The sequence below is a fragment of the Notolabrus celidotus genome, chromosome 13 (genome assembly GCF_009762535.1).
Source record: "Notolabrus celidotus isolate fNotCel1 chromosome 13, fNotCel1.pri, whole genome shotgun sequence".
Taxonomy (NCBI): domain Eukaryota; kingdom Metazoa; phylum Chordata; class Actinopteri; order Labriformes; family Labridae; genus Notolabrus; species Notolabrus celidotus.
Window position 1 is genome coordinate 33,640,580 of NC_048284.1, and position 24,828 is coordinate 33,665,407.

The 24,828-nt window shown below is 41.5% G+C and overlaps 1 protein-coding gene across 1 annotated transcript in view; it reads left to right on the forward strand.

Moving 5' to 3' along the window:
- The window catches only part of enah (ENAH actin regulator), a 206,494-nt gene that overhangs the window by 85,727 nt on the left and 95,939 nt on the right, over positions 1-24,828 (forward strand). The window contains exons 2-3 of the mRNA XM_034699826.1: positions 15,287-15,452; positions 22,738-22,915. Coding sequence (XP_034555717.1) covers positions 15,287-15,452; positions 22,738-22,915 — 344 coding nt within the window. The remainder of the gene's footprint in view (positions 1-15,286; positions 15,453-22,737; positions 22,916-24,828) is intronic.

Sequence of the window (24,828 nt, forward strand, 5' to 3'; positions counted from 1 at the left end):
CCGTGATCCATACGGATGCCTCTCCACGGTTCGGCACGGACGTGGTCCGAGGATCGGTTGATGAAAAAAATTGCGCGTGTTCACGTGATGACCGCATGTTCAATCCACTCTCACTCATCAAGCGCAGCAGTAGTCATGGCAAGTGAAGGAGCAGAGGAACTTGAAAACCCTCCTGCATCTCTTAAGTCACATGTATGGGAGCATTTTGGTCTCCCTGTGAAATACAGTGAATGCTGAATGTGCTTGAGCCACGTTATGAAATTCCGTCGCGCACCCACTAGACCAGAGGCCGTCAATACACGGCCCGCGGGCCGCATCCGGCCGCCTATTTGTGGCCCCCGAACTGTTATTCCTTCACTCTGTGTTTTGGTCGAGTCACCGCATGTTTACCGGGATTTGTCTCCATGCCAACGATACGCAGACAGGCTGTGACTGGGTCACTTGGAGTCCAATGCTGTGAGTGAAATTTTTAACTTTCACTTTGGTTTATGGAGCAGTTCACATATTGGCACTTTGCCAGCTGTAGGACCCTAGAATGCACGAAAACTGTGTGTTCAGTTTGCAGCTCAAAGAAAAGTGGACGGTGAAAATCAGTGATTGAAAGAAGAATGGAGTAAAACTTTTGAAGTTCCTCTGCTCCTTCACTTGCCATGCCATGAAATGCAGTGAATGAGGCAGGACTGGGCCCACAGATAGGGTGCTTTGCACAAGCAGTACATTTTCAGTTGAATCTTGTTTTTATTTTATTGGCAAAAGTTTAAAAGTGTTTTACAAAATAAATGGAGGACAAAGTTATATTTGTCTTTTTTTTTTTTTTCTTTTTGCTGATCCGAAAAATGATCCGTGACTCAAAACCGTGATCCGATCCGAACAGTGAGTTTTTTGATGCGTTGCACCCCTAAATGATACTGATTGCTAATTAGTATAAGGGATGTTATTTCCTAGGCCTTAATACAGAAATGTGGGTAGTTGTAGTAGATCAGTCAGAAAACAGGTGAAACTGAGCATGAAGTATTTATCATGACTTGACACGGGATCACAGTCTGCAGGTATAATGCTTGTATTTGTTTGAATATTCAAATATTCGTGCACTTAGTAAAAATCAAAGAGTTACGTTGAATATTTTCTCATTTTAAAAGTACAATTTATCATCGTTTCTACTGGTTCCTGGTTGTAATACAGTATTCCCGCCAGAGCGTCTTAAAGCTGTTTGCTAACCGCATTAAGTAACAGAAGAAGAAGAATGCTAACTGCAGTAACTAGCAGAAGAAGAAGAAACATTCAGGACCAGTTGCTCTGGTGGAGTGGTTATATGTCAGTTTAAACAGACACGGCCTACATACAACTTTATCGACCAGTTACTAGATCAACATACTGACAAACCACGCCGTGCCACAAGGTGACATCTGACACCTGTGCTCCTTCACATCCAGGTAGAGCATTATTAAGTTACAGCCAGCAGTTACCTGTTCACACCTGAATGAGTGGAATATATAGAAAGAAGCAGAGTGCATTGAAAGTAAAAGGTTGTCAGTTTATATTCCAGGAGGGAAGACGCTCTGAGACTTATGTAACTGCACACAACTCGCTCTTATGTAAGTGTGAGTACAGTGAAGGAGAGACCGTTTGTATAGCAGTCATAAAAACTGACATGTACCCTCCATGTGACTGCCCCTGATGAGCTCCTCATTAATAACATGCTGTAGTAGGTTGTTGTTTTAGTCCCAGTGTGAGAGTCTGAGAGTGAAGGTGTAGAGAAATCCCTGAGAGACCGAGTCTGCACATCCTGCTGGAGCTAATGACCACACTGAGGCTCCGGATCACACTGAGAGACTCATCATTACTCCATCTCTAAATGACTGTTCATCTGACACACACACACACACACACACACACACACACACACACACACACACACACACACACACACACACACACACACACACACACACACACACACACACACACACACACACACACACACACACACACACACACACACACAAACTCTCTCTCTCTCTATCTATCACTGTGGGCTCTGCTGCATTATATATATCCACTAGTGGCGATGGTTCCTTTGTCACACCTCAGGTGTTTCTGCTGCTTTCATGTCACACACCGGCCTGTCTTCTCCCTCCCACCATCTGCTGAGAGGATGACTCATGTGTGTGTGTGAGTAGAGGGTATTTTCTCACGGCTCCACGGTGAAACGTGTGTGTGTGTGTGTTTATAGTGTTTAGAAGACACCTCAGTGCAAACACTTGCACATAAATGAGTGATAAACAGGTAGAAGTGGGCTCACCTGTGATCCTCTAGACCCCTGCTCTGGTCTTCTCCTCACCCTTCCTCTTCCTTGGATGAAGCTCCGCCCCTTTAAGGCTTTGTTGCCAGGGTGATGGTTCAGTGCGTGGCTGTATATAAAGGGAGCACAGTAGGAAAGAGAGGTGACAGAGAGTTCAGTGAAGGAATGTGGGACTGAAGATCAGTGTCAGTGTGAGATGACCAGCTGAGTGTATTCATGACTCTAAGCTCTGATTGGTCTGTTCAGATCTACACAGACACACAGACCATGGTTTATTACTTCTTTATGAAATAGCTCGTTCTGCTCGTGTCACCTCAAATATGACATTAAGCAGGTTTTATTCACTCTAAAGGAAAGAGGCTAAAACTCAAAGCTAACATTTGGACTAAGCTTTAAAGACTTAAGCCCACAGGATGCGTGGCGTTGCGTTAAGGCGCGCACGTCGCAACCGATACGTTCCATTCTAGTCAATGCTCTAGCATCCACAGGGTGCACTCTCGTCTCAGCTCCGTCTCCGGAGCGTGGCCCCGGGCCGCTCCACCAGAGATACGCTTCAAGTCTATTTTCGATGGAGCCCAGGCCCAGCATGGGTCAATATGCATAAAAAAGACCAAACTTGACAGGAAGTCAGGCATAATAATAATAATAATAATAATGAGATATTAATAATATTTTTTATATAATAATTGTTATATAGTTATAATAATAATAATAATAATAATAATAATAATAATAATAATAATAATAATAATAATAATGATAATAATAATAATAATAATAATAATAATAATAATAATAATAATAATAATAGTTATAATAGGAAAAACCACAACAACAATAATAATGATAATAATAATAATAAAAACAATAATAATAATAATAATAATAATAATAATAATAATAATAATAATGATAATAATAATAATAATAATAATAATAATAGTTATAATAGGAAAAACAAGAACAACAACAATAATAATAATAATAATAATAATAATAATAATAATAATAATAATGATAATAATAATAATAATAATAGTTATAATAGGAAAAACAACAACAACAACAATAATAATGATAATAATAATAAAAACAGTAATAATAATAATAATAATTATAATAAAAACAAGAATAATAATAATAATAATAATAACATTAATGATGATGATAATAGTTATAATAGTAAAAACAACAACAACAATAATGATAATAATAATAGAAATAATAATAATAATAATGATAATAATAATAATAATAATAATAATAATAATAGAAATAATAATAATAATAATAATGATAATAATAATAATAATAATAATAATAATAATAATAATAATAATAATAATAATAGTAAAAACAACAACAATAATGATGATAATAATAACAATAAAAACAACAACAATAATAATAATAATAATAATAATAATAATAATAATAATAATAATAATAATGATACAACAACAACAACAGTTGTTGGTGAACTGAGGAAACTCTGTCATGATATCTATCTAATGGTCTCAATAGCCCTGCAGTAAGCAGTGTGCTATGTGCATGTGATTGAGGAATAGCATAGATATTCAACTGTACTTTCATGAAATCTGGTTGTTTTAGTCAGGATTATGCTAACATACATTTTGACTGACTATATTTATGTTCCTTATTTAGAGCCAACCTTCAATTTAGTAATTTCCTGGTTTATTCCCGTTTATTCCCATAAATTCTCGTTAATTCCCATGGAAAGTTTCTAACTTTGAAAATTCCCGGAATTTTGCAACCCCAATTCCATCAGACTTTGTTTAACTTTAGAGCATAACTAAAATTAAGAATTCATTTAAAATCAATAGAAACTTTTTCATCGTTAACACCCTTGTTTTGCATGAATTCAAACATTTCTTTGACTTTGATAACTTGTTTTTTCTTCACTCATTGAGGAACAGTCAGAGCTCAGCAGGCTGTGGAGTTTGGCTGCAGCCCTTGTCGTGTGTTGCAGAGGTTGTTACTTCATGTCTTCAGGACAGTAGAGAGGGAGATATCAGGAATGAGGAGAACGCTACGTTGACAGAGCACCCATTGTGTTTTCTTTAGAGGCTGAAAATGCAGATTTGAAGTGAGAACAGTTTTCTGAACACTCTGAAAGAAATGAAAAACCTCTGCTGATCTATTGAGCCCTCTTGGAATCCACTTCCTGTCCTGGCACAGTACCTGCATCAGGGACTTTCTCCCGTCTGTGGGGCCTCTGTGTTCCTCCCCGCCCGCCCTGATCACTTCCATATGAAGCTCTCTGCTTACTCTGACGCCACGCCACAAGTGATCGCTGATCAATGGAGGGGAGAGATCGAAGCGGAAGTGAAGGAGGGCCAGTCAGTGCAGAGAAACATAGATCACTTCCTTGATGGTAAAACTCCTTCCATGTGTCCAAGTCCAGCTGCACTCCTTCCTAAACAAACTTTACTTCATCCCTCACTTCCAGTAAACATGTGTTTCCTCTCCTCCTTGTGTTAGCGGGGACTCCCCCACCCAGCTTTAGGTCAGCTCAGTCCAGCATTTCTACATCTCTCTCCTCACATGTGTCTTCAGCTCTGAGGATTTATCATCCTCCCCCAGCGTGAAGAAGTGTCAGTCCATAGTCGGATGAGTTCATGCTGAAAAAGGGCAAACTGGAGAGAGTGAGTCAGCTGAGAAGGACGGAGACATTTAGAGAAAGAAATACCTCTGCAGTGACTCAGGTACTACAGCGTCTATTCTTATCACAGACCAAAGTCAAAGCACGGAGCTGGGCAAGGACAGAGATCTCCTCATCACTTTGGGGAAACTTACCCAAACAGAAGGATTGTCTCTCACAGGAAATCAGAGTCAGAAATACTTTGTTTATCCCGGGGGGAAATTCAGTCATTACAGTCGCTCCTATACAAAATAAGTAAGAATATCAAATATTATTAATTAGAAGAAGTAATTAATGAGATATAAATACAATACAGTGAAAATAATGATAATAAAAGTATGTACAGAAGAAAAAATAAGCTCTGTAGAAAATAAATACATGGTTGAAGTCCCTGGAGATCAGGAAGAGGGCACTCTGGTGGTCTGTCTAAAGATCAGGAAGAGGGCACTCTGGTGGTCTGTCTGGAGATCAGGAAGAGGGCACTCTGGTGGTCTGTCTAGAGATCAGGAAGAGGGCACTCTGGTGGTCTGTCTAGAGATCAGGAAGAGGGCACTCTGGTGGTCTGTCTGGAGATCAGGAAGAAGGTACTCTGGTGATCTGTCTGGAGATCAGGAAGAGGGCACTGGTGGTCTGTCTGGAGATCAGGAAGAGGGCACTCTGGTGGTCTGTCTGGAGATCAGGAAGAGGGCACTCTGGTGGTCTGTCTGGAGATCAGGAAGAGGGCACTCTTGTGGTCTGTCTGGAGATCAGGAAGAGGGCACTCTGGGGGTCTGTCTGGAGATCAGGAAGAGGGCACTCTGGTGGTCTGTCTGGAGATCAAGAAGAGGGCACTCTGGTGGTCTGTCTGGAGATTAGGAAGAGGGCACTCTGGTGGTCTGTCTGGAGATCAAGAAGAGGGCACTCTGGTGGTCTGTCAGGAGATCAAGAAGAGGGCACTCTGGTGGTCTGTCAGGAGATCAAGAAGAGGGCACTCTGGTGGTCTGTCTGGAGATCAGGAAGAGGGCACTCTGGTGGTCTGTCTGGAGATCAGGAAGAGGGCACTCTGGTGGTCTGTCTGGAGATCAAGAAGAGGGCACTCTGGTGGTCTGTCTGGAGATCAGGAAGAAGGCACTCAGGTGGTCTGTCTGGAGATCAGGAAGAGGGCACTCTTGTGGTCTGTCTGGAGATCAGGAAGAAGGTACTCTGGTGATCTGTCTGGAGATCAGGAAGAGGGCACTCTGGTGATCTGTCTGGAGATCAGGAAGAGGGCACTGGTGGTCTGTCTGGAGTCTGGCTATGGCAGCGTTGAGAACGTTGGACGCCGTAGTCAGGTTGGCAGAGGGGGGATGTAAACAGCTACCAGTATGACATGTGAGATCTCCCTGTGCAGATAATATGGTCGGAGGCCCACAACGCTCTTGCTGATATCCCGGTCCGCCCGGACAGTCTGGAAGCCGTCAGTGGAGACGTTGTGGTCTGGAATATCCTGATGCAGCCACGTTTCTATGAAGCACACCATGCTACATTCCTGAAACTCCGTCTGACTCCTGGCTAGTCCTGTTTGCTCGTCCATCTTATTATCCAGAGATCTCACGTTGCCCATGGTGAGAGAGGAGAGACATGGCTTCTATCTCCTCTCCATAAACCTCCGTCTCCTTATACCAGCTCTCCTCCTCGTAGCTCTATGCCTCCTCTGCCTCTATGAGTCCTAAATCTCCAGATTTCTGCAGGAACAAAGCCGACGAGCCGGCCGGCTTCAGCTCAACCAGCTGAGTAAAAACAAAACAAAGCGGGGTTTTCGGGGAACAGTAATGCGAGTAAAAGTTAAAGTTGGTGATTTAATCGTGAAAAACAGTCGACAACTCTCACCAACGGAAGGTTAAAAGAGGTCACAACTTCAACAAACTGCCAGAGAAAAATCAGAAAAGGTTTGATGAAGAAAGAGAAGACAAATCAGAAAGAAGAATGAACGAAGAGGAGCGACTCTAACAGGCTGCATGCACGGTTGGTGCATGCGCACTAGAAGAGGAAGATGCACGTCCTTTACTCTCCGTCCCCTGAGTCTGCTAATTAGAGAAGATCTGTTCGTCCTGTATTACCGTTTTATCATCGATTCACAGTTTCACAGTCACAGTGATTCTCAGCATCCCTCTCAGAAGGAGGCGTGTTATACATCGGTCCCTCTGGTCACTGTAATCGGTTTTGACACACACAAGGAACGAGGTTTTCAGTTTTAGTGATGTCTATTTTTAGACGAATCAGACCTTATGTAACTTGAGCCGGTCAGCAGCATGGGGTTCTCTCTCTGGTACCACTGTTGTTGTTGTGAGTTTGATACAGTCAGATCTCTGTGAGGCTCCGGAGTAAACATGTAAACATCAGAACTTAGAAGAGTCTCAAACTCATCGTTAGCTTCCACACGTCTCAGTGTGTTGGCATCTCCTCTCTCCTCCTCTGTGGCTCTCTGTACACCCGAGCAGGAAGTGACATCACGGCTGTGTGTGCGGCCCCTGGAGCTGTTCTGGTCCTCTTTGAAGTCAGGACCGTTCCTCACTCAGAGCCTCATTAACATTAATGAAGAGGATGAAAATATTCTCATCTCACATCCCATTTTACATTTCTATTCTCGTCAGATCCAAGTCTCCTGTGTGAGCGTGCGTGTGTGTGTGTGTGTGAGAGTGTGTGTGTGTGTGTGTGTGTGTGTGTGTGTGTGTGTGTGTGTGTGTGTGTGGATATCCATATTCTAATTTTGAGTTGTAGAAATTGGAATTAAACATAAATAATGAAACATATTTCTCACTTGTTCAGATCTTGGACCTTCTTCCTCGTTGCATTTTTTAATTGTAGATATCAGTGAGTTTATCTTTAACAGCTGACTGTCATTAAAACTTAAAGATGTTTCATTTATAAAAACAGATTGACACATCCTTCATTACATTTATTTAAACGGTGATTAAACGATAACTCTGTCTTCCTGTCTTTTTTAAATTATTCTTCTCAACACTAAGTCTGCTTCAAACGGTATGCAGTACATTCACATGTGCAGCTTAGGTCATTGGCCACTTCCAACCAAGTGTTTAAGATAAGATATACTTTATTGGTCCCCCATTGGGGGAAATTCTTTTGTTACAGGAACCAGGGTCTAAATTTAGTTCAGGGGTAGTTAATCTCCCCCTAAAAAGCCCCTGTTAGGGGGGTAGTTCTTTTCAAAGGTCCCGAGACTTTCGGGGGGCAGGGTCTGCAATGCTGATCATGTCTGATTGGTAGATTAACCTCAGTGTTTTTATTCCGCCCTCCGTCCACAATAACATCACACACATCTGTGATTCTCTTGATTTCTCTTTCTTTCATTAGTTTTTATTTGTTCTATCTTTTTTGTATGTGTGTGTACTTTTCAAAAGAAGAAGCTGTGATTGATTTAGCAGCTTGTAACAGTAGTCTTCTCTCAGCCCACCGTGAATGAGTCTCTCCCGGTGTTCCGGTTTTAAAATCGACCCTGTAAACTGGAGACCTTCAGCTGAACGTGTCAGTGTTTGTGGAGTTTACACAGCTGTTGAAACACAGAGGGAGTTCCTGGGAATGCAAACTAGTTTAGTTTTTATTAAGATTTCAAAATATCCTCATCAGATATTTAATGATCGTCTAAAGACGTTTATGAGGGATGCATCCGGCTGAAAGTCTCCAGTTAACAGGGTCGCTGTTTAAACCAAAACACCGGCCGATCTCTGCCACGGCTTTTTGAGTTCAAAAGGATTTTAAAGCCGTGTTGAAACGTCTTTGCTACTCGTGCTTATCTCCTCTCACGTGTTGATTCAGTGAATCCATCTGGTTTAGTTTTTATTAAGATTTCAAAATATCCTCATCAGATATTTAATGATGGTCTAAAGACGTTTATGAGGGATGCATCCGGCTGTTCCCCCTCACCTTACGGTCTATGGTGTCAACAAGCAGAAGCTAAATGTGTCTGAACTCTTTTCTGTGGATTGATTGGACATGACGTGTGATCAGTTTGTCTCTGGTGTTAATCATGTAAGTGAAAGTTAATAACCATTGTCAAGGGGTTTTGACCAATCAGAATCAAGCATCTTACACAACGGGAAGATCAGTTAGAGAGCCAGGTTATTACATGCATTAACACATCTCTTTTGCCATCCAGACGGTGGTGGGAGGAAATTGTGACGTCACATGCAAAAGCTCAATAGCTTGATTAGGGAACATAATGTGACAACTGTACCGTTCCAATAAACCAGCACCGGGTGAAAATCCATTTATGAACAAAAGTATGTTACCGCAGACTCTGCTCCTCCTCTTTATAGTCAAAATGGATTTTCTACCCGTGTTAATATGCCGTCACATGTCAAAAACGACTCCATGCGAGCTCTGCTGATGGAACAGGCTTTGTCAGGAAGCAGAGCTGACTCTGGAGAGACGAGGAGGAGGACGAAGATAGCAGCTGGCATGCTCACTGTAAGGGTTAACAAGCAGATTAGGAGGGTCAACAGGACTAGATTACACCAGGCGAGCACTTAACGAGTGGAGATCCACATTTCTGTCTGACATCTCTGAAGTAGCTGCAAAGACAAAGGGGCGACGGTGCAGCATCAGTTAATGTGCAGTAATCTGATTGCCGTGGATGGAGCGTGATTGTACTCTCTCTCTTTCCACTGTGATGTTTGGGCTCCAGAACAAAAACACGAATGTCAAAGTTGTTCAGTAACAGTAAGCTCCTGAGTCACGTCTGCTTCACTGTGAGCTCCACAGATGTGTTTTAAGGGCATGTTCTCCTCACGTCGCATGTTGTTTGATTTTGTTCTTTTGGTCACATTTTCTTCCTCTCAAACTCTCGGGAACAGAGTCCTCTGGGTTTCAGCTCTCAGCATTATAAACAAGTGAACCATCGGGGCCTGCAGCTCAAACACGCACACTTATAATCACGCAATTAAGAGCAGAGTCACGACACAAAAATGTGCAGACAGGAAGTGTGCGTGTGTGTGGATGTATTTTATAGAAAAACAGGCACACTGCGGTAAAGGTCTAAGTTTTAAACATTGGACCAAACCAAGTTACCACAATCCACAAAAAATGCAGCCCAGCAATCATTAGTTCTCCCCACATGAAGATGATCTTTAAAGGACGCTTCTGATTGGTGCACGCAATCAAGAGACCAGCTCAGTGTGTTGTTTGAGAGACACAGAACGGCTCTGTCTGATTCAAGAGCAGCACCTTTAAAGCTCCTTTAAGGAACAGGAAGAGGTTCAGCTTCCTTTCTTCAGCTCTACACTTTCATTTAAGAACAGTATTTAAATCATTAAGGTGGACCGGTCACTTCCATTAGGCGTGCACGTACAGACGATCAACGATGGTCCTGCCCTGGAACAGTCAGGCTCGTGATCAGTAGTCTCCTTCATGGAAAAGGCTCCCATGAGGGACATTACAATCCAGAGCTGGACATGTTGTGACTAATGAGACAAAGTCAGTGCAGGAATGTGGTGTCAGCATCATTGTTTCCAAATGTCTGGTTTCAGAGCTCAACAGTTCAAAACGAGACTTTCAAACTGAGAGAGGCTGGGAGATTTCTTTTATAATATTCCCTTGTAAGGGTTTGAAGATTCAGGAGTGTTTTTACCAGTTGAACAAACACAAACGTAGTACTGAGGACGAAGACATGGACTGTTAGTTTAATGAATCAGCACACATGACCTTAGTGTAGTAGCTCATGCTTCACACCTAGTACCTCACCGTGGTCATGTAGGTCACAGCTTGATGGACTTCAGTGTTTATGATAATGATGAACCAGCAGACCTGGGGGTGTACAACGAAGCAAGACTTCAAACCTCTTAACCAAGATCAATAAACAGCATGCTTACAGGAAAGAAGGCTTCACCTCCATGAACCATACGGAGCTTATGCTAATGTTCATGTAGCGCAGCTAATGCTAACATTCGTGTAACTATTCTGAAATGACAACATGGGGCGCGGACTTAGCCTCATGGTTAAGTTGCGCGCCCCTTGTAGCAGGTGGCCCCGGTTCAAATCCAACCTGCGGCCCCCTGCCTGCATGTCATTCCCCCACTCTCTCCAAGTTTCCTACACTATCCACTATCCCCTCCTCTATAAAATAAAGGTGTAAAAGCCCCAAAAAATAGAACTTAAAAATGACATACATCATACCGGTGTCACATTCAGTGGCTTGATTAAAGTCTAAAATAATTGAAGCTGTGAAAATGAACAAATGTAAGTTTAGTCCATAATAATAATAATAACAAATACTAGTTATAATAGTAATAATAGTGATAATAAAACTAATAATAATTATATTAATGAGATACTAATGATAATATAAATAATAATAATACAAATAATAGTACTAATAGTTATAATAATAGTGGGGTGCTGGTGGCCTAGGGGTCTAAGTGTCCCATGTTTAGAGGCTATAGTCCTCATCGCAGAGGTCGCCGGTTCGACTACCGGCTGGTCGACCATTCACTGCATGTCATCCCCCACTCTCCACTCCCCACATTTCCTGTCTCTCTTCAGCTGTCCTGTCCATTAAAGGCAAAAATGCCCCAAAATATAACTTGAAAAAAAAAGTTATAATAATAGTAATAATAATAATGATAATAGTAATAATGGCAATAATGATAATAACAATAGTAATAATAGTTATAATAATTATAATAATTGTTATAATAATAATTGTTATAGCAATAATACTAACAAATAATAATTAAAATACTAATAATGATAATAATAGTAATAATAGTTACAATAATAATAATAGGAATAATAATAGGAATATGAATAGTAATAGTAATAATAATAATAATAAAAATAATAATGATAATAATAGTAATAGTAATTATAATAATAATGTTAATAACAACTTTGTTTGTATAGGATCTTTTGAAAACAAGGGTTTACAAAGTGCTCGACAGACAGCAGGGCATACATAGGAACAAAACATAAGAACCCTACTGCAGAAAAAGCTTCACCAACAATTAAGATCAAACATCAAGAACACAGAGAGAACCCAAACAACTATCTAACCCGTCACCACAAGAACCCAACACAAAGCTAAAGAAGATCTTATTGTTCTGCTGTTTTGGAAACTTAAGAATAGTCACCTACTGTTGTCTCCAGATGTAATCACTACAACAAATTACATCACTTCCTGTCCTGACTGTGGAGGTGCTTCACTGAAGAGGTCTGCAGCTAGACCCCTCTCAACACAGCTGGGATGATTTTAGTTGAATTATGGGTTGACTCCATGTTTATTCTGATGTCATAGTCTATTCTGAGATTGTAAAATGTGACAACCTGCTCATGGCAGACTGTTCATGTGTGTGACCGCTCATATGTTGCTGACTCCACCTCATTCTGTCTCCTTTGTTGGACAGCCTAGCATGATCTTATAGAACCAAACACATCTAAAGGTCTCTCCTCATGGTCGTACGACACACACTGAAGGTTTGTGTTAGATGAAAAGTATGATGCAGTCCAGTTCTTCCTGCATGAAGCTGCTGCTCTGAGCCTCAGATGTTTTTAAATCTGTTTTTAAAATGATGTAGAGTTGAATAAATTCTGGAGGAAAAATATTAAAATCCTCAGCTGGAGCCGAAAGTCATGAATAAAATATCACACCTTCATTTCTATTCTGCTCTCTGTTACCGCTCCGTTTGTTTCCGCACACAGTTACAGAGTGCTGATGTGTTCACTGTTAATGCAGAGTGTAGGAGAACGAACACATTCAATCATAATGTAAATTCATCAGCTGCTGCAGAGTGTTAACACGCTTCAGCTTCTGTTGACATAATGGGGTACATTAACAGAGGTGTGAAAAGCTTACTGTGTGTGTGTGTGTGTGTGTGTGTGTGTGTGTGTGTGTGTGTGTGTGTGTGTGTGTGTGTGTGTGTGTGTGTGTGTGTGTGTGTGTGTGTGTGTGTGTGTGTGTGTGTGTGTGTGTGTGTGTGTGTATGATAAAGGATTCTGCCTTTAGGAAGTAGTCTGAATCTGAGTGAGACAGTGAAAGCAGCTCAGAGGCGTCTGTCCACCTGCTGTAATGCATGTCTCTCTTTTAAAAACACAAGGTGTCTGTCTCAGCAGACGTGAATCAACTCCCTCTACAGCTCTTTGCACCCCATTTTCACTCTCTCTTCATTCCCTCAAGCGATTTCTGCCCGTCATTCTCTCCATCTTTCACACTCACTGCGTCTCAGTCTCCTCCTCCTCTGCCTCTGTGGTCCCCTCTCACTTTCAGCTCGTCAGTCTGGCAGTGATTTACAGAAATTCATCTGTTTCTCTCTTTTGTTCTTCTCTGGTATTCTAAGTTTCAGTCATGCGATGAACAATTGAGTGTTTCCCTCCCTGTGCTCTGTCACTTCCACTCAAACAGGAGCGCTGTAGAGTTTGATATGATAACAGATAAAAGGCTTCTCTGCCACTTTTCACATTAAGGTCACTTTACCTGTCAGCAGGAGAAGGGATAGAGTACAACCTGAAGAAGCACTGTACCTTTAAATACTACACACTGTACCTTTAAATACTACACACTGCACCTTTATATACTACACACTGCACCTTTATATACTACACACTGTACCTTTAAATACTACACACTGAACCTTTAAATACTACACACTGTACATTTAAATACTACACACTGTACCTCTAAATACTACACACTGTACCTCTAAATACTACACACTGTACCTCTAAATACTACACACTGCACCTTTAAATACTACACACTGTACCTTTAAATACTCACACTGCACATTTAAATACTACACACTGTACCTCTAAATACTACACAATGTACCTTTGAATACTACACACTGTACCTTTAAATACTACACACTGTACCTTTAAATACTACACATTGTACCTCTAAATACTACACACTGTACCTTTAAATACTACACCCTGCACCTTTAAATACTACACACTGTACCTCTAAATACTACACACTGCACCTTTAAATACTACACACTGTACCTTTAAATACTCACACTGCACATTTAAATACTACACCCTGCACCTTTAAATACTACACACTGTACCTTTAAATACTACACACTGCACCTTTAAATACTACACACTGTACCTCTTAATACTACACACTGTACCTTTGAATACTACACACTGCACCTTTGAATACTACACCCTGCACCTTTAAATACTACACACTGTACCTTTAAATATTACACACTGCACCTTTAAATACTACACACTGTACCTCTTAATACTACACACTGTACCTTTGAATACTACACACTGCACCTTTGAATACTACACCCTGCACCTTTAAATACTACACACTGTACCTTTAAATACTACACACTGTACCTTCAAATACTACACACTGTACATTTAAATACTACACACTGTATCTTCAAATACTCACACTGTACCTTCAAATACTACTCACTGTACCTTTAAATACTACTCACTGTACCTTTAAATACTACACACTGTACCTTTAAATACTACTCACTGTACCTTTAAATACTACACACTGTACCTTTAAATACTACTCACTGTACATTTAAATACTACACACTATCTTTTTTTGGATCAACCAATCACAGCATTTGAAAGAGTCAGTCTTGCTTTAATGGATAATGTTAGTCCTCCAGCATCATGGCAGAGCAGTACTTAATTGCTGTGCTGTCCCTTTGAACACAAGGCGAACAGCTGTGGTGTCCAGATTCAATTACAAGTTATGTTGCTGAACTCTCCGTGTAGTTATGAAGTGTCAGATAGGAAATACAGCTAGCCACCCATGAAGCAGATTCAATTAGTTTGGTGCTGCAGGGCTGATCGTGTCTGAATTAGATCTAACATGAACCCACTGTATGTGCCTGTTTGCTATTAATAGCTATCTGTAGACCAGGGCCGCTCAAACACTGACCAAGGTCTGCATCCTGATCAGACAGGGAGTCAGTCCAGACCATAGTGCACTGAATGAAAGACACAATAAATTCATATTAATTAAGGCACTGAGTAGTCTGACTGGCTGACAGCACCAATATATGGTGTTTGGAGAAAGACCTTACAGACCAGTGCGGTAAGAAATAATGACAGACGTGCAGGGGGTCCTCTTACGATCAGGTATCAGAGCTGAAGGGAACCCTCAGGCTTCTGCCTTTGATACGACATGTGTTCGGGTACCTCAAAGAGGAAATCACAAACAAGCACTGGAGAAATCAGAAGTTGTGACCAAGCTCTGCGAGTCTGCATGCTCTCAAAGACGGCCTCCTGTGTTTGATCCTCAGATCAGGTAGTCTCTCTGTAGAGACGCCACAGCTAATGACTCTCTGTCTCTTGTCTCTGTGTCCCTGCAGTGAACAGAGTATCTGCCAGGCGCGAGCCGCTGTCATGGTGTACGATGATGCCAATAAAAAGTGGGTCCCAGCCGGAGGATCCACGGGCTTCAGCAGAGTCCACATCTACCACCACACAGGCAACAATGCCTTCCGTGTGGTGGGGCGCAAGATCCAGGATCATCAGGTGAGTGGATGAAAGCGGTAAAAGTCCCATAAGAGCCACATGTTGAAGAGCTGCGTTCAGGGTCAGATTAAACTCCTCACTATCGGCCTTTGATTTGTGTCCAAAGGAAAAACTACTTTACTATAAAAATAAATAAATAATGATAAGAATCATAATCAGAATGATCAGAATCAGAATCATAATAATGATCATAATCAGAATCATAATAATGATCAGAATCAGAATCATATTATTATTCTCATTAACAGAAATTGTTAAATAAAACATCAAAAAAATAATAATAATACATTAAAAATAGAAATAATAATAAAAAAAATAAAATAATAATAATGACAATACTAATAATATATTATTATTATTATTATTAACAACAATTTTTAAAGAAAACATTAAAAAAACAGAAATTTAAATAATAATAAATACAAGAAAATAAATAATAAATTAAAATAGGAATAATAAATTAAATAATGAAAATAATACAATTAAATAAATAATAATTATTATAATGTTATTATTATTATCATTAACAACCATTTTTAAAGAAAACATTACAAAAAAATTAATTAACAAGTAAAAACAACAAAATGAAAATCATTAGTAATATTGAAATAATCAAATTAACTTCTTTCATCATCACCATGATATTTATGTTTTCCCTTTAAATCATTATCACATTTAATGTAGCAGTTAGCACTTCAATTAATTAATTTCACTATCATCATCATCAAGGCCATGATGAAGTGTTACAGCTTTTATCAATCAATGTAATCTCATAGAATTTGTGAACATACAGTGTGTGTGTTTCTCCTCTGATGGAGGAGGAGGATGATGATAGATCATTAGCCTCAGAAGCCTCCTGGAGTACTACAGTGCGGTTTGTAGTTTTGGCTTCCTCAATAGGATCAGAGTCTTCTGGTAGTCAACTCTCAGTTTCACACACCGATTCAATCAGTCACCATGCTGTCTTTGTGCCTCGGCTCAGAGACAGCTCCTCCCAGAGACATCGTGTTTGAGCTTCACTCGTCCATTCTTCACTTTTCTATGAACTCTACTTCTCAGGAACGCCTGGAGAGAAAATCTACAGATTCTACAGCACTGAACGCTGATAAACTCAGTGATGATGAAGCAGATTATATCTGTGTAATCCAGTTTATTTTCACTGTCAGTCAGGATGCCATACATGATCAAGAAGTGGGCAGTCTCTCCTCACTAATCCTCTTCTAACCTGTTCATTCTTTGGTTCTGTAAAGCGTCTCCAGACCAAGAGGAAGAGAGAGAGTGAGAGAACTGCCCTCAGATGTCTCTCCTGTCAGCTACAGTGTGTTGCAGTCTCTAGAGATATTATACGTTAGTGCAAGTACAGTCACTCAGTAAAACTTTACCTCAGCAGAATAATAAAAAGTACTTCATTTGAAATGTACATGAAGTAACTTTTAACCCATGGGGGAGAAAAGGAGGCTTTGACCCTCAAATAATGTAACAGTATATTCCATCAAAATAACTGATTTATTCAAACCATCAGAAGACCATTTATGTGTTTGCCTTTCCAATGTGAAGTGAATATTTCTGCAGCATCTTTTGTCAGTGTTGCACTTCGTAGACGGTAACCCTTTGAACACTCCAGGGACAGAGACTTTCTGTGACCTGAGCTGGAGGAGCATCGTGGCACAGCTCGAGCTGATGAAACTGAGGTTACAGCTCGCTGTGTACCGAGCTATATTTAGAAACTTGTCGTGCTTTTATATTTTTCCAACTTCACCAAAGCCTTTCTTGATGTAATTCTCTCCTCTGCTGTATGTTAGCTCACCCGTGGTGGTAGACGTCATCCGGTCTGCAGGCAGTCACAGTTGATGGAACGCTTTTTACTTTCATTTGTGCTCAGTAACTCATGCTAAGTGAAATGTAGAAAAGTCCAAAACTTACCTCTGAAAGTGCTGAATTTAAAATCTACGCTAACTTTCACTAACATGATCTACACCAGAGACAATCTGATCACACATCATGTCAAATCAATTCACAGAAAATAATCATGCCAGTAAGGGACACACAGTATAGTGACCTTTGGAAAGGGGTTTCCCTCACTACCAAGGTTATTATAGTTTTGCATTTTTCATTAGTTTTTATTTTTATTTCGTTTTGACTTTTTCTTTTCAATCTCAGTTCAGTTTTAATTTGTTTTTAAAGCAGGTTTGCTAGTTTTAGTTTCAGTATTAGTTTCAGTCTAAGTTTTAGTTGGATTTTTTCCCCTTGAGAAATGTTCCGCATATTTTATCACCTTCCACTGCAAGGCACTTCCTCCTATCAGAGACACAGTCATATTCAAAGTAATCCCAAATGGGGCTCTGACACTTTCTCCAGCCTTTCGCTGTCATTAATGTCCTGCTAGCAGGTGAAGTGAGGACGCTCTGCTAGCAGGAAAAGTGTGGACGCTCTGCTAGCAGTTAAAGTGTGGACGCTCTGCTAGCAGGTAAAGTGTGGACGCTCTGCTAGCAGTTAAAGTGTGGACGCTCTGCTAGCAGGTAAAGTGAGGACGCTCTGCTAGCAGGTAAAGTGTGGACGCTCTGCTAGCAGGTAAAGTGTGTATGCTCTGCTAGCAGGTAAAGTGAGGACGCTCTGCTAGCAGGTAAAGTGAGGACGCTCTGCTAGCAGGTAAAGTGTGGACGCTCTGCTAGCAGGTAAAGTGTGGATGATCTGCTAGCAGGTAAAGTGTATACGCTCTGCTAGCAGGTAAAGTGTGGACACTCTGCTAGCAGGTAAAGTGTATACGCTCTGCTAGCAGGTATAGTGTGGACGCTTTGCTATCAGGTAAAGTGTGGACGCTCTGCTAGCAGGTAAAGTGTGGACGCTCTGCTATCAGGTAAAGTGTGGACGCTCTGCTAGCAGGTAAAGTGTGGACGCTCTGCTAGCAGGTAAAGTGTGGGGACGCTCTGCTAGCAGGTAAAGTGTATACGCTCTGCTAGCAGGTAAAGTGTGGACGCTCTGCTAGCAGGTAAAGTGTATACGCTCTGCTAGCAGGTAAAGTGTGGACGCTCTGCTAGCAGGTAAAGTGTATACGCTCTGCTAGCAGGTAAAGTGTGGACGCTCTGCTAGCTGGTAAAGTGTGGACGCTCTGCTAGCAGGTAAAGTGTGGACGCTCTGCTAGCAGGTAAAGTGTGGACGCTCTGCTAGCAGGTAAAGTGTGGACGCTCTGCTAGCAGGTAAAGTGTATACGCTCTGCTAGCAGGTAAAGTGTGGACGCTCTGCTAGCAGGTAAAGTGTATACGCTCTGCTAGCAGGTAAAGTGTGGACGCTCTGCTAGCAGGTAAAGTGTGGACGCTCTGCTAGCAGGTAAAGTGTATACGCTCTGCTAGCAGGTAAAGTGTGGACGCTCTGCTAGCAGGTAAAGTGTATACGCTCTGCTAGCAGGTAAAGTGTGGACGCTCTGCTAGCTGGTAAAGTGTGGACGCTCTGCTAGCAGGTAAAGTGTGGACGCTCTGCTAGCAGGTAAAGTGTGGACGCTCTGCTAGCAGGTAAAGTGTGGACGCTCTGCTAGCAGGTAAAGTGTGGAAGCTCTGCTAGTAGGTAAAGTGTGTACACTCTGCTAGCAGGTATAGTTTGGACGCTCTGCTAGCAGGTAAAGTGCAGATGCTCTGCTAGCAGGTAAAGTGTGGACGCTCTGCTAGCAGGTAAAGTGAGGATGCTCTGCTAGCAGGTAAAGTGAGGACGCTCTGCTAGCAGGTAAAGTGTGGACGCTCTGCTAGCAGGTAAAGTGCGGATGCTCTGCTAGCAGGTAAAGTGCATACGCTCTGCTAGCAGGTAAAGTGTGGGGACGCTCTGCTAGCAGGTAAAGTGTATACGCTCTGCTAGCAGGTAAAGTGTGGACGCTCTGCTAGCAGGTAAAGTGTGGACGCTCTGCTAGCAGGTAAAGTGAGGACGCTCTGCTAGCAGGTAAAGTGTGGACGCTCTGCTAGTAGGTAAAGTGAGGACGCTCTGCTAGCAGGTAAAGTGTGGACGCTCTGCTAGCAGGTAAAGTGTGGACGCTCTGCTAGCAGGTAAAGTGTGGACGCTCTGCTAGTAGGTAAAGTGAGGACGCTCTGCTAGCAGGTAAAGTGAGGACGCTCTGCTAGCAGGTAAAGTGTGGACGCTCTGCTAGCAGGTAAAGTGTGGATGTTTTCGTTATTCCGTTAGTTTTCATTAACGATAAAAATCTTGCTCACTACACATGAACACCAGTTAGGAAACAGCAGAGTGGAACTGTGGTGTTAATAATGTGTAAACACAGAGGAGAGACAATGATTAAAAAAGAAATGTACTTATAAACAGGAGTGAATTAGTAATAAAGGCCTGTCTCCAATAGAAGCCTGTCTCAAATACAGGTCCTATTATTTCAGTTTGGGGGTTCAAAAAGTCCCAAAGCCCTTATTATGATTACCGCTTCTCATTTTATTTTCATACCGGCACACTTTCTCTATAAATAATGATATAGAATTAAAGAATGTGAAGTGTGATGTTATCAGCTTATTGAATGAAGAGTTGCAGAGAGCGGAGAAGGAGTGAGTGTTTGCACCGGCTGTGTTTGTGTTAGCAGTGCACTCTCAGAGCTTCAGGCTGATTGTCAGTTTGTGTGCCACTGTGATAATAATATGCACATCTCCTCTGTGTTGTTTTATTCACTGCCACCTACAATAAGCATCGAGCGCTACAACAGCTCCATTTCTTCCCACATTTGCAGGCTGCTTGTTTTATCAGCCAGTCCTTCAACAATAAAGAACGCTTATGCAGATCCCTTCCCCCCTGCCACAGGCGCATTATAACAAGCACAGAAATCGACACCAGATTAGTTCTTGCTGGGTTCAAATAAATGTTGCCAGCAGCAGAACTAGACCTTGTTTTGGTTAAACTATGAGAACAGTTACAGGCTTAAGAGCTGTTTATTGGCCAAAGCAGAGAAAATGTTAGATTTTCTCGAGCTGGTCTCATTACAGTGTAATCCTCTGAAATCTTGACAAAGCAGTGGCCCTGTAAGATAAGCTTCACACAGCAGGGCCCTGCAGGGGGATCTGTTAGATCCGGTCTCTTCTGAGTTTGGACATGAGATGACACAGTGATTATGAGATTAAACCCCATAACGCATCTTTTCAGGGTGTCTAATTTTTATCAAATAAAGATGAAGGGTGATCATTTATCATCCATGATTCAGTCTCCTTCAATGTTTGTAGTTTGTGTATGTAGAGAGCAGATATTGAAAGAGGCAGGTCACTTAAAGCTCTGATGGCTCTGAAGTAGAGCTGGGCGATATTGAAAACGATGTTATCACAAGACAATATTTCACATCAGTCGATATCGATAATTATCAGGATTAATATCAAATCATTACTTCATTGAATTTAAAGTCAGATTTTTGCTTCTGACAGTTTGTTAGCTTGTATCTTAGTTTTCTGATCAGCTTCTTGAATCCATCATTTCTGACGCTGCTAGGTAAGGAAGATGTGTACGTTTTCTTGCTTGTCACTGTCGCTTCTTTCGGCTCCGTTTACATTCTGCTCCAAGCGTCTTTAAGCCACGCCTACTTCTCACCCTGCGACATGATTGGCTGTTCAATGCAGTCTTCTCCTTCTATCTTCTATTGGGTGGCAACTAGTGTTTAAGGCTCATTAGCGCCCATTTCTTTCCAGTGGTTGGGGGCAGTGTTGATTTCGTTAACGAGAATTATGATGATAAATGTCAACGACTCATTTTTTCATGATGAAAACCAGACTACGACAAGCTAAAGTGTATCACTGATAATAAAAACTCTGACTAACGTATGTTTTGATTTCGTTGACGAGACGATGACGAGACGAAAACATTAGTGGCGGACCGTCGGACGTTAAGAATCCATGTTTCCCCCGCTGTGTGTCTTTAAAGATGGCGTGATGACTTCCTGTGACAGGCTGAGTTATTATCTGAGGGGCTCAGTGTTAGCTTGGTCTCTACCTGCAGCAGGTGTGTTTTATGAACCAGCTCTCCTCACCTCCATGCATCTGTCTCATCTTCATTGAGGATTACCCCAGTGTGCGTTAGTGACCAAGACACAACCGGGAGACGTCTGTTTAATATTTGATGTTTGACGTTTTTGCCGCCGTTAAAAAGCTCTGCATGTAGAGCTTGATTTAATCCAGTTTGGTGAAACATCAGACACGTTTAGTAAGTTTTGATCAACTCCTTGTCATCAAAGATGAAGATGTATTTCAGAGTGCCGTGAACTGACTGTCCAGTGTGCCTGTTACTGCAGGTGCATTCAAGGACTGTTGTAAATGTGCAATACAGTCCTTTCATGGCATTTTTCTGTGAATCAAGAGAATCTAAATACAGTCACAGTGGTCACATCAAGAATGTTTCCTTTGGATTTTTAGCAGGGACAGGCTGAATTATTTAACTTAAGATATTACACAAGTAAAAGTGTTAAAGGAGTGAAATGTTGACGATTTGAACACTTGGTATAACCCTGATACCGATATCTGATCGACTACATGAATTATTTAAAGAGTGGAGATGTTTCAGCAAAGATCAAAGACTAAAATGTTTTGAGTTTCCTTGGACTAAAACTAGACTACAACTATAAAGGGCTGAAAAGACTAAAATGTGACTAAAACTCTGGTTGGGGGGTATAATTACAGGTTTAAATATTTCAAACTTTTTATTGAACATTTATTATATTTCTGTTGAGAAAAATTACATCACGATAATTATCGTTATGGAATTATCGCCCAGCCCTACTCTGAAGCTCTCACTTCTCTGTCTCAGTCACTCTGAGCAGAGCTGCTTCAGGTGTTTATGTTTGACCAAGCACCCTGGATGCCAAAACCCCACAATGTCAGCATCCAAAGTGCCTGAAACTTAGAGCGAGTGGATCATAAAGTCCCTTTACAAGCAAGTGCAGGTGGCCTTTCACCTCGTAATGGCTGCAGGGCTCTGTGGTCTCTTTGAGTCTAATGAGGTTGGGGTGTCAAGCTTGAATCATCTTTGTGGTTGTGACAGCTCCGGAGCTTGGCAGCAGGTGCACAGAGGGAGCATCAGGACTGACAGGGTGATGGATTGACAGGGACTGCTTTGTTTTATGTCTGTATTTGTGCTAACAAGCTGTAAACCTCAGATCGGCCTGAAACATGCAGTCTCATTGGGGGACTTCAGACACAGCTCTTCAGGAGCAGACAGAATGGTGCTATCAGTAGCTTTTAAAAATACGTCTTATCTTGCTCTACATTTCTATCCGTCCTATCAGTCATGAATGTTTCTTCTCTTCTCCCAACATAACTGTCTCCAGGTGGTGATAAACTGTGCCATTCCCAAGGGGCTGAAGTACAACCAGGCCACGCAGACCTTCCACCAGTGGCGGGATGCCCGACAGGTCTACGGCCTCAACTTTGGCAGCAAGGAGGACGCCAACGTATTTGCCAGTGCCATGATGCACGCTCTGGAGGTGCTCAACTCCCAGGACGCAGGTAGGTCTGCTTCCCTCTGCATAAAGGAGTGTCTCTGGCTTTCAGAGCTGGACGTGTAATCAGAGATACAAGTATACTTTCAGGGAGGGTTCCTGGAGATGTTGTGTGTGTGCACCAGGCAGTAGACCCAGGACTTAAAACAGGGTTTCCTTGGGACGGACTCTGACTCTGACAGGTAGAGTCCCCTTTTTTAGTCGTGCATAGAAGTTGTTGGCTACACCACCCACAGGGTACATGCTGTGGTGTTGAGAAGGATCCTTGTTTTTAGGAGCCCCTGTTCATTTTGTTCCACTTCTGCAGCCTCTGACATGCAGGCGGTGGTGGACAGTCACAAAGTAAATTTGATTAAGTACATGTTTTGAGTACCTGTACTTTACTTGAGTATTATTTTCTGGTGAACTTATCACTTTTACTCCATTTAAAGACAAATATCATCCTTTTGACTCCTCTACATTTCTATCAGTGCTCTAGTTACTCTCTACTTTATCTTTGAAGTCAGCTGATGAGTCTTCTTTTCTGAAATCAGATCCCAAAGACCGTAAACTGTTGGTGTCCTTGTGTTTGGTTTGTCTCAGTGGTGTAGCCGTACCTGGGTTGAGCGTAGATCAAACGTTCTTCAGATCAGTGCGTTCATTTAGTCGTGGTGATGATGGCTATGACTGAGAAGGATGATGATTCTCTACCTGAGCACCACGGCCATATTTTAAACCCACGTTTGAGCTTTTGAAATAAATAATGATTGTTTGTATTGTTGTAAATCTCTGATCTGTTTACCACACAAACTTCATCACAGCCTCCAAAACATCAGCATCTAACCTGAGACAGCATGTGGAGGTCTGGAGCTAACACACTGCTTTGATTCCAGAGGAACATTGTAAACTTGTCTGTGCTTGTAGTAACTTAGTTTAGATTTCATGGTAGACTCTTTAGATGTGGAAGTCATGATTTGTGAAAATACGTTTAGAGATATTTTAAAAAGTACTTTGAATACTTCAGTATTTTTAAAATTACTCCAGGACTTTAACTCAAGTCAGAATCTGACTGAACAACTTTCACTTGTATTGGAGTAAAGTTTGACCAGGAGGATCTATACTCTGACTGAAGTCATGAAGACGTCTTTGTCCACCACGGACTGTGAGAGAGTCCTTTAGCTCAGACAGCTTCACATTTGCTAACCCCTTGCTCCTCTGCAGTCTACAGTCTCATCTGATGAAGTTTACTTTGCAGCCAGTTGGTTTATCATCCTTAGTATTTGCTTTGACCGTGGTTAGCAGGACAGGGTTACCTCACAGATTAAATAAGGAGTACCTCAAATATAAGCATTGTTAGATATCAGGTCATTTTCCAATGAGGACGCAACTTATGTTACATTTAAGGACAAATCAGTTTAAATCTCCTCCAGAAAAAGCAACACCTAATTGATCTTCTCCCTGCGTGTGAATGAAGGTTTCAGGTTTTAACAGAACAACATGAGGTCAGGCATAAACTCCAGGCATCTTTGGAGTTTCATCTGATAACTGAGCTTGAAATCAGAGCTGCAGCTTGGAGTGAAGCTGCTTTGAAAGCTCCTCTGTGCAGAGACAGGAAGCTCTACCCCGGGGGAACACTCCTGAAAGACTCAGGGTAATTAAAAACACATGTCAACAATAAAAATGTTTTCAAGAGAACAAGAGTTACTAATGGGCTTACCAGAAACTCTAATTGCAGTGAAATGTCATCTTTAATTCATCACAGCTCCGCACACAGACTCAAACTCAACCCAGTCCTTTATTAGACCTTAAACTAATGTGGAGGCAACAGGAGGCTGCTGGTTCACTCTCTGAGAATCAAGTATACAGTGTGTGTGTGTGTGTGTGTGTGTGTGTGTGTGTGTGTGTGTGTGTGTGTGTGTGTGTGTGTGTGTGTTGCACCGT